Source organism: Myotis lucifugus, unplaced genomic scaffold (assembly GCF_000147115.1).
Source record: "Myotis lucifugus unplaced genomic scaffold, Myoluc2.0 scaffold_479, whole genome shotgun sequence".
NCBI classification, from domain to species: Eukaryota; Metazoa; Chordata; class Mammalia; order Chiroptera; family Vespertilionidae; genus Myotis; species Myotis lucifugus.
This window is the reverse complement of record NW_005871527.1, coordinates 1-14,382: the sequence shown is the minus strand read 5'-3', so window position 1 is coordinate 14,382 and position 14,382 is coordinate 1. Positions and strand designations below refer to the sequence as shown.

Sequence of the window (14,382 nt, the reverse complement as noted above, 5' to 3'; positions counted from 1 at the left end):
TATATATTTTTTTAAAAGAAATGTTTTAAGCAACAGAAAGTGATAAAATACAAATGAAAGCTTTGTCATTAGGACTTGGGCACAAGAGGAAAAGGTGTGAGGGCCCCTCTGTCCACTAAGGACCCTCTTGTCGGTGAAGCTCTTGCTGTGGTAGGCGGGCCCTCGCCTCACTGTGAGCCTGATTACATCTTCACAGCCACCTTGGGTGGGAGGTGCTCTTAGTCCCACGTCAGATGAGCAGACGTGGGTTCCCAGATGGCGCTTGCCCAGGACCGGGTCGGACAGGTCACCGCAGGCAGGATTTGAGCCAGTGTCGCGGCAGCTGTTTTTAGCGCCCTTGTTGCTGTTTCAGGCGATGGGACGCATCTTTGTGGGCCTTTGCCAAGTGGGAGCGTGGGGCTGCTTTGACGAGTTCAACCGCCTGGAGGAGCGGATGCTGTCGGCCGTGTCCCAGCAGGTGCAGTGCATCCAGGAAGCGCTGCGGGAGCACTCCAACCCCAACTTCGATAAGAGTAAGGCTTCCCTCCTCCACGGCCACTCGGAATGTGGGGGGAATGCCACTGGGGACGGCTTTGATCAGAAGTGAGGGAGCATTTCATTCGCTCCAGGACTCACTGTTGCAGGCAGGGTGCAGATGGAAGGGAAGCCCGGGGCATCTCCGCATCAGCAGTTTGCACGGCTTGTCCCAGAGCAGCCCAACCTGAGCATCCCCGTGCCCCTCCCACAGCGTGTGCCTGTGTGAACCCTGGGTGCTCCCCCTCCCTCCCCGGAGCCAGCCTTCCTCGCCACCTGTCTGGCCAGGGTTCCGTGGAGCTTGGGGAATGAGGTCAGATAGGAGCGCCAGCAGAGAGCTCCGAGGGCTGCATCACTGCCAGGAGAGAGGCACACTGGGATGAGTGCACCCACGTGGCGATGTTGGGTAGTTCTGTGCACAGTTGACCTTGCAGTGTTTCCTTTTATCCCAGAATAACAGTAACTTGTCCTATGAAACAATGTCCAGACCTCCTACATAAAACAGATAGAATCAGCGAAATCAGTGCCTGGAGCAGGTGCATGCCACCCCGCAGGCTCAGTGTGGGGTGTTTTTAACGATCCTCAGAAAGGGTAACTCATGACCGAAGCCAGCCAGTCGTGTTACTTGGGTTGGTTTCATTTCTGCAACCGTCCTTAGACTGCATCGCTAGCCGAGCGTTGGCCTGGGACACACGGTGTCACACACCTAGAGCAGGGCTTCCTGCCTGGGGTCGATCTGTTCCACAGTCGGACACGTCCGTGGGTGAGGTGTGGGGAGATGGTGCCTGCAGAGAGGCCTCGAGCGGCTCCCTGCAGCCCTGGGCTATGCGCTTCGAGGCCAGCGGGGAAATGGTGCTTGGTAATTTTAGAGAGATTTTTATGTAGTTTTTGAACATCATGAGTCTTGACACTCTCCCCCGATTTTCAGCCTCTGCCCCCATTACTTGTGAGCTGCTGAACAAACAAGTCAAGGTGAGCCCGGACATGGCCATCTTCATCACCATGAACCCTGGCTACGCGGGCAGGTCCAACCTCCCAGACAACTTGAAGAAGCTGTTCCGGAGCTTGGCCATGACCAAGCCCGACCGGCAACTGATTGCCCAGGTCATGCTGTACTCACAGGGCTTCCGCACGGCCGAAGTCCTTGCCAACAAGATCGTCCCCTTCTTTAAGTGAGTGACTCAGTGATTCATAATCGCATTTCTAGCTGGTGCCCAACGTGCCCATTTCAAGTTTACCTCCAATTACGGTGCATCTTGCACAGTATTCTCACGTTCCTGACTCGGCACTTGTTACGTAAGTGCACGGTTTTTAGAAGACGCTTTCTCTTCTAGGCTGTGTGATGAGCAGCTCTCTTCTCAGAGCCATTATGACTTTGGGCTTCGAGCTTTGAAGAGTGTGCTGGTGAGTGCGGGTAACGTGAAGAGAGAGAGGATTCAGAAGATAAAGAGGGAGAAGGAAGAACGAGGCGAAGTAGTGGATGAAGGAGAGATTGCAGAAAATCTACCTGAACAGGAGGTTTGTCCACATGTCCTCTCAGCCACTGAAACCTTGGGCACTGGTTAAACTTTCCTTCCACATTGAACCACGTGGGAGCGCTCGGAGCGATGCACTGCAGGGGCAGGGGGGGGCGGGGGGGCGGCGGCGTTCACAGGGTGCGTGGCTGTGAGGGGCTCAGCCAGACGTGCAGTGCGACGTGCTCGCCCCTTCTCCCACGCAGATTCTGATCCAGAGCGTCTGTGAGACGATGGTGCCAAAGCTGGTGGCAGAAGACATCCCGCTGCTCTTCAGTCTCCTGTCGGACGTGTTCCCCGGCGTCCAGTACCACCGCGGGGAGATGACCGCACTCCGGGAGGAGCTGAAGAAAGTGTGTCAGGAGATGTATCTGACGTATGGAGACGGGGAAGAAGTTGGCGGAATGTGGGTTGAAAAGGTACCTGGGACTGTTCTGTTGGTGGGGTGGCTGCAGCCATGACAACTGCGGGATGCTGCACACGAGGACGTTAGAGCTGTCAAAGGCCAGGCCTGCTGGTTTATGGCTTGTCCCCACGCCTGTGTGGACTTTTTTTCTTTATCTTTTCTTTTTTTAGATTTATGTTTATTGATTTTTAGAGAGAGGAAGGGGGGGGAAGAGAGGAACAACAATCACCTTTCTCCTGCGTGTCTGGGCCTGCCAGGGACTGAGCCGCAACCCAGGCACATCAGGACTGAGCCTTTCGGTTTACGGGACCAGGACCAACCCACTGAGCCACACCCACCAGGATTGTACTTTTTTCTTAACTTAAATGTAGAGAGAGCAAAACTTACCTGAGAATTTTACTTACGTGAGATAGTTCATTCTCTGAAAATGCTGGCTAAGGGCGTGATTTATAACAGAAAATGTTTACGCCAACGAGAGTTTTATTTACAAGACTTTCTAGTCTGACAACGTAAGTCTCTAACCAACTCATGGCTGACATACTGCATTGGCCTCTTCCCTTCCTCTGGGAGGCTCACATGAGGAAAAGTGCGCATGTGCCTGAGCGTACTGTCTGCATTGAACACCCGTGGGCTCCCCTCCTGGGGGGTGGGGAGCTTTGGTGTCTGTCAGGCAACTGGGTCAGTGTCTCCCATTCCACTGGCTCCCACCTTCCTGACTCACCGAAGGGCTCTCCACAGTGTAGTTACAACCCTTGTGAAGTAGTTTTGCAGGTGTGGCCTGTGTGACGTATCTCTGGTTAAAAAGTTTCAGTGCTGCCCTAGCTGGTTTGGCTCAGTGGATAGAGCGTTGGCCTGTGGACTGAAGGGTCCTGGGTTCAATTCCAGTCCAGGGCACATGCCAGGTTGCAGGCTTGATCCCCAGTAGGGGGCTTGCAAGAGGCAGCCGATCAATGATTCTCTCTCATTGATTCTATCTCTTTCTCCCTCTTCCTTTCTCTCGGAATTCAATTAAAAAATATTAAAAAGAAAAAAGTTTCAGTGCTGCCCTGGCCAGGTGGCTCAGATGGTTGGAGCATCATCTCATAAAACCAAAGGTTGTTGGTTCCATTCCCGGTCGGGGCACATGGAGGCAACCCATTGATGTTTCTTTCTCTCTCTCTTCCTCTCCTCCCTGCCCCCTCTAAAAACATATCCTCTGGTAAGGATTAAAAAAAAGAAAGTTCTAGTACCACGGGAAGTGACTGGAGAAGCTCGCTCCTCTCTCTGGAAGGTCATGTGCTGTGTGTCTGCCCGCAGGTCCTCCAGCTCTACCAGATCACCCAGATCAACCACGGCCTGATGATGGTGGGGCCCTCGGGGAGCGGGAAGAGCATGGCCTGGCGCGTTCTTCTCAAGGCTTTGGAGAGACTCGAGGGGGTGGAAGGCGTGGCCCACATCATCGACCCCAAGGCCATCAGCAAAGACCACCTGTACGGGACCCTGGACCCCAACACCAGGGAATGGACCGATGGGCTGTTCACACATGTCCTGAGAAAGTAAGTCGCTCGGTCAGTGAGTCCCAGTGGGACCTGGCGCTCTGCAGCCTAAGTCTGAGCCAGTGACACAGTCAGCTGAGAAACCATCACAGGGCGAGCGTGTAAAAGCCAACCCCAGTGAGTCCCAGCTGTGACCCTCCCACAGGATCATCGACAACGTGCGGGGCGAGCTGCAGAAGCGCCAGTGGGTCATCTTCGACGGCGACGTGGACCCGGAGTGGGTGGAGAACCTGAACTCGGTGCTGGATGACAACAAGCTCCTGACTCTGCCCAACGGCGAGCGCCTCAGCCTCCCGCCCAATGTAGGCACTTCCTCTGTTGCGGTCCGTCCCATCCCGTCCCAACTGCAGACCGAGTGCCCGCGGAGCCCAGCCCTGGAGACGCTTCCGGGGGGAGCAGCTGGTTGTGCAGATACCTCTCAGTCAGCCTGCACGCTGGGTATTCACGCCCAGGGCTAGTGAGAAGCGTCTCACAGGGCTTATACGTAACTCTCCACGATCTGAATATTAAGCACATTCAGCCCGTCCTACGACCCCGTGAGTGGGGTTGGAGGTAGGGTTGCTGAAGTTACTGTATATGAGAAGGTGGCACCTGAGGGATTCAGATAGCAACGCTGTCATGGCCATCCCTGGGGGTGAGCATTGGGTCGGGCCCTGAACACACCACCTGCAGACGTGGAAACGTGGGCAGGCCCAGCGGGGGTTCGCGTTCATTCTTGACCCAGCGTTTTTGGAGCCGTTGTGTGCGGCCCGTTCTAGATGCTGAGCATGCAGGAATAAAGAGCCTGGACAGAACCCTTGTAGTCCTGGGGCTCACAGTCGCTGGGAAGACAGATGGGCAGGAGAAGAGGCGATGGTGTGAGCAGAAAGGACGCTGGGAGAGGGCGGGCGGTGTTGGTGGCAGGTGGAGGCTGCCCTGTCGGCTGGGGGGCCAAGGCGTCACTGGGAAGGTGGGTCTTAGTAAGGATTGAGGGTTGAGAGGAGCCTTCTGGGAGTTCTGGGTGAAGGGACAGATGGCAGGAGAAGTGGCAGGTGCCGGTGTGTGCGAGGGAAGCAAGGGGCAGCAGCTGGCGTGGAAGAACGAGGGGAGAAGGCAGTGAGATCACAGAGGACATGGGCCTCTGGGTCCTTGTGAGGACTGAGCCTGCCCGCTGGGTGAGCTGGAAGCATGGGAGAGTCTGGACAGTGTCACTGTTGGTTGCCAAAGACCCCTCTGGCTGCTGGTTGGAGGACAGGCTGGGAGCAAGGGGACCTTTGGAGGCTGCCTGGCACCAGGCAGAGCCGTGGGGGTGCGTCGGAAGCGAAGGTGTAGGGAGTGGCCGATGGACCACCAGAGGCGGGTGTGAGAAAGGAGGAGCGGAGCATGACCGAGGTGCTTGGCCGCAGCAGCTGTGCCCACTCAGACGCGTGTCTGGATTTGACTAGTCGGGTGTTTTCTCAGAGCACATTGTCCAGTAGAGTCTCTGTTGTTGGAGAGGGCTTGCTCTCCCGGAGGCAGGTGAGCACCGAGGGTGAGGCTTCGGAATCTGGGCATCTGGTTTGAATCTCCGCCTCACCATCTGGTGGCTGTGGGACCTGGGAAAGCCCCAGCCCATCTGTAACATGGAGACGCTGTGCCCCTGCCCCGGGCACTGGTGAGGGCCGAGCGGGTTCCAGCCGGGAGCATGGGCCACGATGAGCAGGGGTGCTCACTGCTGGCGTCCCCTTCCCGGAGCCGTGGCTTCTCCAAGGGCCCATTGATATTTTTTCTTTTTAACTAAGTGCAGAAAAATTGGATAGAAATCACTCTTTCAGGGCATACATAGGAAAGAGAACTTTAACACTTGGAGTGGGGGAAACGAGTTAAGTCGGCTCGCGTGAATTGCGCGTACTCCGCGGGAGCCGTCTTTAACTCGGTTCATATAGATTTGCGGTGGAGTGCGGGAAACGTGTAAACTCGGGCCGATTGTAACTGCGTATTACCAAATATTTGTTTGTAATCCACCCTTTTGGTGGATGGAACAAAACCAAAAGACAGAGCCATCTTATATTTTGGCGGGAAATTCACCCCACACCGGAGTGTTAACATCCAGGTTTCTACCAAACCTGCATCGTTCAACCTGCTTGGTGTTTTCCCTCCAGGTGCGAATCATGTTTGAAGTGCAGGACCTGAAGTACGCCACCCTGGCCACAGTGTCGCGCTGCGGCATGGTCTGGTTCAGTGAGGACGTGCTCAGCACAGACATGATCTTCAACAACTTCCTGGCCCGGCTGCGCAGCATCCCCCTGGACGAAGGGGAGGACGAGGCCCAGCGCCGGCGCAAGGGCAAGGAGGACGAGGGGGAGGAGGCTGCGTCCCCGATGCTGCAGGTAGGCACCGCGAGCTCGGGTCCGAGGGTTGTGTCTCTCCCCCTCTCCCCCACTCATACATGCGTGCGCGCGTACACACACACTTCGGAAGCCAGGCAGGCACTCTCTTGAGGTTTGTGTTACACCTGCCCCTGAGGAAGCCCAGCCGCTGCAGCTGCCAAAGCTAAGGCACGCGGGAGAGCGTGTAGAGCCCTCTGCTTCCTTCCCGCATAGACTGATGGACGTCTGCCCTTTCACGTCGCTGGAGGGAACCAGTGTTCCCAGGAAACATGACTTTTGAGAACCATCAGGATGAAGGGATGAGGATTGGTCATTTGAGCTCATCCTTCATTTTTTAATCCAAAATATACTCTCCCGAGATCAAGTGACCCGCCCGGGCCTAGATTAGGAGCGCTGAAAGTGCCCAGGCTCTTGAAATGAGTTACGCGGCATTTCCTTCCTCTCGCAGATCCAAAGGGACGCGGCAACCATCATGCAGCCGTACTTCACGTCCAACGGCCTGGTCACCAAGGCCCTGGAGCACGCCTTCAAGCTGGAGCACATCATGGACCTGACCCGCCTGCGCTGCCTGGGCTCCCTGTTCTCCATGCTGCACCAGGCCTGCCGCAACGTGGCCCAGTACAACGCCAACCACCCCGACTTCCCCATGCAGATCGAGCAGCTGGAGCGCTACATCCAGGTCAGGGGAGCGGCGTGCCCTGCGTGTGCTCTGAGCGTCCAGGAGCCACTCAGGGTTAATGTTGCATGGACGTCTGCTTTGTTGTTGTGGGAACTTGATGGAAAACGAGTTGCTTCTCTTTCCACAGCGGTATCTGGTTTATGCCATTCTCTGGTCCTTGTCTGGGGACAGTCGGCTGAAAATGAGGGCAGAGCTGGGCGAGTACATCAGAAGGATCACGACCGTGCCCCTGCCCGCTGCACCCAACATCCCCATCATTGATTACGAGGTCAGTGGGCTGAGGTGCAGCCTCCCCCTTTGGTGCAGCCTTGCTGTGGACTCGGACTCCCCTCTCCACTTCTAGAAGCAGCTTCTCCTCTTTGATTCATGCTGTACAAGGAGCACAGACTAGCTTGAAAGTTCTGATTTGTGTGAAACTGAGCGTGTCTTGTGAGGAGGCACAGGGGCCCCGGGGTGACTGTTCCCCCGTCTCTCTGGGTAGGTGTCCATCAGTGGAGAGTGGTCGCCGTGGCAGGCCAAGGTGCCTCAGATTGAAGTGGAGACCCACAAGGTGGCGGCCCCAGACGTCGTCGTGCCGACCCTGGACACGGTCCGCCACGAAGCCCTCCTGTACACCTGGCTGGCCGAGCACAAGCCACTGGTCTTGTGTGGCCCCCCCGGGTCCGGCAAAACCATGACGCTCTTCAGTGCCCTGCGGGCCCTGCCCGACATGGAGGTAACGCGGCGGGAGGTGGGCAGGAGGCTGTCGTGGTTGGGTCGGCCCTCTGATACTGATGGTGTCGTCCTGTCTGCAGGTGGTGGGTCTGAACTTCTCCAGCGCCACCACTCCAGAGCTGCTGCTGAAGACCTTCGACCACTACTGCGAGTACCGGCGCACGCCCAACGGCGTCGTCCTGGCTCCCGTCCAGCTGGGCAAGTGGCTGGTGCTGTTCTGTGATGAGATCAACTTGCCAGACATGGACAAGTACGGGACGCAGAGGGTCATCTCCTTCATCAGACAGGTTTGTTTACGCCCGCGGCCCTGCTCCCCGGGTTCGCACGCATGCTCCTAACGTGTCCCCTCCTGCTTCCCTCAGATGGTGGAACATGGAGGCTTCTACCGAACCTCAGATCAAACCTGGGTGAAGCTGGAGAGGATCCAGTTTGTCGGGGCTTGCAATCCGCCCACGGATCCTGGGAGAAAGCCTCTCTCTCACAGGTAATGCCAGCTCTACTGACCTCACTGGCCTGGCACACGAATTCCAGGGTGGCTTTATAGGCGGCACAACAAACATCTGGTTTAACTGTAAAAAGGTAACAAAGGGGCCCCTCCTGAGCTCCTGCACTGCTGTGCGCTGGGAAGCACTGGCGGTGGAAGCATCCACTCCTCGGGCAGCAGTGATCTGCCCAGACTGTCTGCAGGGCCAGGAAGAGGCTGAAATGAGCCTGCGCTGTTTTGTTTTGTGTGTTTTTTTAATATATTTTACTGATTTTTTACAGAGAGGAAGGGAGAGGGATAGAGAGTCAGAAACATCGATGAGAGAGAAACATCGATCAGCTGCCTCCTGCACACCCCCTACTGGGGATGTGCCCACAACCCGGGCATGTGCCCTTGACTGGAATCAAACCTGGGACCCTTCAGTCCGCAGGCCGACGCTCTATCCACTGAGCCAAACCGGTTAGAGCAAGCCTGCACTGTTTTAATTCTTTCTCAAGTGCTTTGCATCTACTGTTAGGTGTCAGGCTCAGACCTGAGCTGTTTGGAGTGAGCTCAGGTGACTGGCGTGAAGCCTGTGTAGGTGGGTTAGGGAGCAAGTTGGGGTCCGGCCCAGGACGGGCGCCGCGCTGGGGCACCACTCCTCACCGGGAGTCTGAGCCCGCTGTTTTTTCACAGATTCTTGCGTCACGTGCCTGTGGTGTACGTGGATTACCCGGGACCCGCCTCGCTGACGCAGATCTACGGCACCTTCAACCGGGCCATGCTGCGGCTCATCCCGTCGCTGCGCACGTATGCGGAGCCGCTCACCGCCGCCATGGTGGAGTTCTACACCATGTCTCAGGTACGCGGGCTTCTCCGCCCCTCTGGTCATGGGAGGGCTCTGCCAGGAGACAGCTTTATTCCAACCCCTCGTTTAGCCAAGAGCCTTTCTCCAGAGTCTGCCACCCAGCGTTCCCCTGCGCAGGTCGTGACTGCCGAGGTTTCTGTGCTGCTTCTTGCCCTGCACTGTTTCCCTGTGAGGCTGGGGCTGTGAGTGGAGCCTGTCTGATCGGGCCACAGTGTCTCTAGAGGGATCTGCTGTCTCACTGCTTTCGGCTGGACTCTCACCCCACCTGCAAGGCCTCTGCCTTTCCTCATTAGCATCTTAATGTTTACTAGAAGCGTCCCTTTGCCACTGGGTGAGCCCAGTGGTTCTCGCCGGCATCCCTGGGGCAGCCTGCCTGCCTGCCTTTCCCAGGGCCGTGAGGAGAACGCCCGCTTCCGTGCCCGGCCATCGTCCATCTTGCTCCAGGCCTTTGGGAGCGCTGCCGGGCAGGTTGCAGCAACTTCCCCAGTTTTTAAAATTGTTTTTTATTTTGTATAATTGTAGTTTTTTCCTACAGAATTATTGTTGTCATCATTGTAAATCTTTTTCTTTGTTTCAATTGTGGTTTTAATGAAATCATGCCTAGAAAGGCTCAACTTAGGAATTTCATTAAAAAAAATATTTTTAGAGGAATATTTTGTAGGGTTTTTTTTGGTTTTTTTCCAACATAAAATGAGCAACTTGGATCTAACTTAATTCTGGACAGTTGTCCAGTTGCTCCAACACTATTTAATCCATCCTTAAGTGTTCTGGGGCTAGGTTCTTTATTTTTAATATAAGAATGTTATACAGCATTTGGCCTTTCGACCACTTTTCATGTCTTAAGATACTCACATGTAACTCCATTTTCCCGGTTCCCGCAGGAGAGGTTCACCCAGGACACACAGCCCCACTACATCTACTCGCCCCGTGAGATGACGAGGTGGGTGCGGGGCATCTTTGAGGCCCTGCGGCCGCTGGAGACTCTGCCTGTGGAAGGGCTCATCAGAATCTGGGCCCATGAAGCCCTGCGCCTCTTCCAAGACAGGTAAGGCCACGGACCCAGGCAGTGCCGTCCCCCCTCTTTGAGTCCCTCTGACCCTCTGAGTGGGGTTCAATGAGGCTTGCCCACCCCGTGAGCCAAGCTGAGCTCTGAGCTGGGAATGGAAGGAACGGAGGTGGCCAGGGCAGCCTTGTGTCTGGGATTCATCATGCCCACCCCTGACAGACGGGTGGCAGCGCACTGTGGCCGCCCACCCTGGTCACCTGTGACCTTGGGGAGGCACCTCACCCTCTGTCCAGTGGGCACCACACAAGGTAGTTACCTGTGATGTCCTGTCCAAGCGCAGAGTTCACCGGTGAGTTAAATGCCTTCTAACACGATGTGGTGTGTGGCCTCCACAGCCACCCCCTTCCTTGTCCCCGTCTTGGTTCTCATCAAGGGGTTGCAGCTGCGTCTGAGGCATTGGATTTCTCTCCCACTGTTGGCCACTTGTGTCCGCTGTTGTCTTGTAAGCTTCGTGTTTTCCTTGTTACTTCGGGAAGGGAATTGCTAATGACTGTGGGGATCAGTATCCATCACAACCCGTTGTGGTCCGAGTCAGACCAAGTGTCACAGTAAAAAGTTGAGTCTTTTTCTCATTTAAGGAATCTTGAAAGTTATTGACCTTGTAAAATCAGGACCTTTTCCTTGCCTTCTTTATAATTCCGTACAACCTTTGTTTTACAATAAATTCCTCATGTTTGTGTCAGTTTTTTCTTCTTACAGTTTTAATTTTATGTATTTCAACACTGCAATTTTTCACAGAATATTAGGCTCATTTTAGGTTAGTGAGAAAAAGTTAAATTTGTGTTGCCTTAACTAAACGTTTAGTAAACAATAGATCTTAACTGACGTGGTATTTAATACAGCACCAAGTTCCCTATTGCATGTCATTTGGGGAAACATGCCCATGAGCCAGATCTCACAACGGACAGGGGGGGCTCAGAGCAGATGCACGCAGGGCCAGGCCCTCGCCCTCCCAGGTGGCCATCTGCAGCAGGACCAGGTGAGCTCCTCTGGCCACTGCTAATCTCAGCTGCTGGGAGTCGCTGGCAGCTAGTTAGCAGTTACTCCCCTGGGAAGGCCCGGCCAATAGCTGCCTCCAGACTGACAGACTGAGAAAGAAGCGTTTGGCAGTTACTCCTGGAGACCAGTGTCCTGCCCCCAGGCAGCTGTTCTCATCCCGGCTTGTTGGGGTCTCAGTGCTGCCGTATAGACCCATCGTTTTCAGGCCAGGCTGCATGGCATCTCTGGAGCCCACGGACTGCCTTACTGAGAGCCTGGAGCGAGGTGCGTGAGGCAGGGCCGGGGAAGCAGCACATGAGCCCTGGCAGCTCTGTGGTTTAAAAATGAAGTCTTTTCGTTGTTATGTGAGCTACCTTCGCTCTCCCTTTTTTTAAATGCATTTTTATTGATTTCAGAGAGGAAGGGAGAGGGAGAGAATCATTGATTGACTGCCTCCTGCATGCCCCCTGGAATTGAACCCGGGACCCTTCAGTCCATAGGCTGACAGACATTCTATCCACTGAGCCATACCAGCCAGGGCTCGCTCTCCCTTTTTTAACTTAAAAAATGAATTTTGAGCGCTGGCCGGTTTGGCTCAGTGGATAGAGCACTGGCCTGCGGTTGAAGGGTCCTGGGTTTGATTACAGTCAAGGGCACATGCCCGGGTTGCGGACTCAATCCCCAATAGGGAGTGTGTAGGAGGCAGCCTATCAGTTATTCTCTCTCATCATTGATGTTTCTATTTCTCTCTTCCTCTCCCTTCCTCTCTGAAATCAGTAAAAATATTTTTTAAATGAATTTTGAGCTGTAGTGCAATTTTCACAGCTTTCCCAAAATACCAGAGAAAGGTTTTGTTTAGATTTGAATGTAGGCATAGCCACCGTGCATCTCAGTTCTGATGGACTGCAGTAACTCCATGACATGCCTGCTCAGTGTAGTCACCTCCCAAGGTCCCCTCCCAGCTGTAGGGACAGGCACAGCTCACCTGCTTGCTGTTTTCTTCACGAGCCTGCACCTCCAGAGCTGCACACTGCGGTTCCCATCTGTCCTCAGCACCTGCGCTCAGAGCACTGTTCAACAAGCTGAGACCCTGGACCACGGTTTCTTCTTAAACCACGTGGTTAAGCCTTTCTAAGGGAGTTGTTTTCAGTGTAGTGTCATAGGTCTCAGGGTTTTGTATTTAACTAGAGGCCCGGTGCATGAATTCGTGCATGGGTGCGGTCCGGCCGGCTGGGGAGAGGGGCCGTGGGCTGTTGGCAGGCTGGCCCTGCCCCCTGGTGGAACTCCTGGTTGAGGGGACAATTTGCATACTGGCCTTTTATTATATAGGATGTTAAAACTTCTGATTGCTTAAGCATCTTGAGTTCAGATTCTCAGGTTTTTCCATTTGTAGAAAATGAAAATTTCTGATAAAGACTGATCTCAGCCCTTGGAGTCACCCTTAACACACAACCTGGTGTTCCCCTCCCACCCCCATTGACCTCCGGACTCACACGCTGCTCTCCCGGCAGGCTTGTGGAGGACGAGGAGCGGCGCTGGACCGACGAGAACATCGACATGGTGGCTCTGAAGCACTTCCCCAACATCGACAAGGAGAGAGCCATGAGCCGGCCCATCCTGTACAGCAACTGGCTGTCCAAGGTGACCAGGCCCTGCAGTCAGCCATGTCCCTCCTCTGTGACCCGTGACCCCTCCTCTGTGACCCCCTGACCTCTCTGTGACCTGGCCCTGCAGTTAGCCCTGTTCCCGCCTCCTGTCAGTCAGCCATGCCCTCTCCTCTGCCTTCCTGTCGGTTAGAATGATCCTCTGACCAAAAAACGTGTCTGTCTGGAAGTGCGCTGTCAATGAAGGTGGTTACACGTGTGACGGTGACTGCGTCTCTGCAGCCGCTGATAATGTAGGGGTTTGGGGTAGAGTTCCAGGAGTGTGGCTGGACGGCTGTTTCTTATCTCCATGCGATGGCTGCTCCAGCCAGCAGATGTGGCTCCAGCGTGTTTGCAGGGAAAGCCTCTGCTTCCCCTTCGCTCTTTCTTTCCTCATTTGTGTGAATGTTTCATGCACTAAGATCCTCCACAGAGGCGACATTTCCAGCACAGCCGCGAGCCGTCCTTTTCTCTGAAGAGGAGGTGGGGGCGCTTTAGTGAGTTGTCCTCTTGCTGTGCACGTCATTTGGTAGCAGCTGATTCGGGGGCGTGTCAGGGTCACAGTCTAAAAGGGCGAGACAGGGACGTGGCCCATCAGGAGAGGTCTTGGCGTCGGGTCTTCACAGGCTCTCGGGCCTCCTGGGCGTCAGGAAAGGCTTGCCAGGCAGAGAGCCTGATGGGAGCAAAGGCAGCGGGCAGGTGTGTTCATTGTGCTGGAGCAAGCCTGTCAGACTCCACGGCTAACACGGGCCAAACAAGGGTTAAGTGTATGTAGCCGCAAAAAACAAAGCTTCAATTTTCATAGAAACGTAGGTTTATTTCTGTAGAGACATGCTGAAGACAAAGGGCTGAGGTAAATGAGTCATTGTTAACATAAAATAATAGAACATTTTAATAAAAATTAATATTTTTTTCTTGAACATTAACTTACCAGACACTGAATAACTGCACAAATTAATAAGCGTAACACAAATAAGCCTATTTTTTTTGTTCTTTGAAAGCAACATATTTCCTGTTGCGCACACCAAACAAGTCAGTTCAAGACTAATGACATGGCAATTGGCTGCTTAAATATTCACTGCTAGTATTAGTGGAGAGAAATGGTGCGCCTGCGCATAAGGTGTGTATGGTAAATGAATGCAACACAATTATAGTAATCAGTCATCAGCAAACATTGTAGTTATTAACAATTATGTATAACAGGATATTGTAAGAATTAAGCTAACGAAATTTTTGTTAAAATGTTTCTTACATACCGTTATATTGGCTGGGGAGTTTGACATGCTTGTGCTAGAATCTGCAGTTTACTTCCAGACTTGAGATGCTAATCCTTCAGTAGAGGCAGTAGCTCCTCCCAGTGGCTTGTCTTTTCACTCTTCGGTGGTTTTTGAAAAACAAATGTTTTTTGTTGTTTTTAAATATATTTTTATTGATTTTAGAGAGGAAGGGAGAAAGGTAGAAACAGCAATAATGAGATCATTGATCAGTGCTTCTGCATGCCCCTACTGGGATCACGCAATGCTCAGTGAGCCAAGGACGTGGCCCTCATAGGGATATTGTTTTTATATTCTTCTTTTCTGTATCTAGGAAACGCACAAAAGTACAGTGCTGGATTTGATACTGTATTATATCAAACATAGAGATAGATAAATCGC

The 14,382-nt window shown here is 53.8% G+C and overlaps 1 protein-coding gene across 1 annotated transcript in view; it reads left to right on the top strand.

Annotated features, from left to right (window-relative positions):
• LOC102431732 (cytoplasmic dynein 1 heavy chain 1-like) overlaps positions 1-12,794 on the top strand; it is a 46,161-nt gene extending 33,367 nt beyond the window's left edge. Inside the window, exons 9-23 of the mRNA XM_023744616.1 lie at positions 197-512; positions 1,442-1,685; positions 1,848-2,031; positions 2,234-2,446; positions 3,730-3,968; positions 4,114-4,270; positions 6,089-6,316; positions 6,765-6,995; positions 7,123-7,263; positions 7,477-7,710; positions 7,790-7,996; positions 8,072-8,193; positions 8,869-9,034; positions 9,922-10,085; positions 12,596-12,794. Coding sequence (XP_023600384.1) covers positions 197-512; positions 1,442-1,685; positions 1,848-2,031; positions 2,234-2,446; positions 3,730-3,968; positions 4,114-4,270; positions 6,089-6,316; positions 6,765-6,995; positions 7,123-7,263; positions 7,477-7,710; positions 7,790-7,996; positions 8,072-8,193; positions 8,869-9,034; positions 9,922-10,085; positions 12,596-12,794 — 3,045 coding nt within the window. The remainder of the gene's footprint in view (positions 1-196; positions 513-1,441; positions 1,686-1,847; positions 2,032-2,233; positions 2,447-3,729; positions 3,969-4,113; positions 4,271-6,088; positions 6,317-6,764; positions 6,996-7,122; positions 7,264-7,476; positions 7,711-7,789; positions 7,997-8,071; positions 8,194-8,868; positions 9,035-9,921; positions 10,086-12,595) is intronic.
• The last annotated feature ends 1,588 nt before the right edge of the window (positions 12,795-14,382 follow it).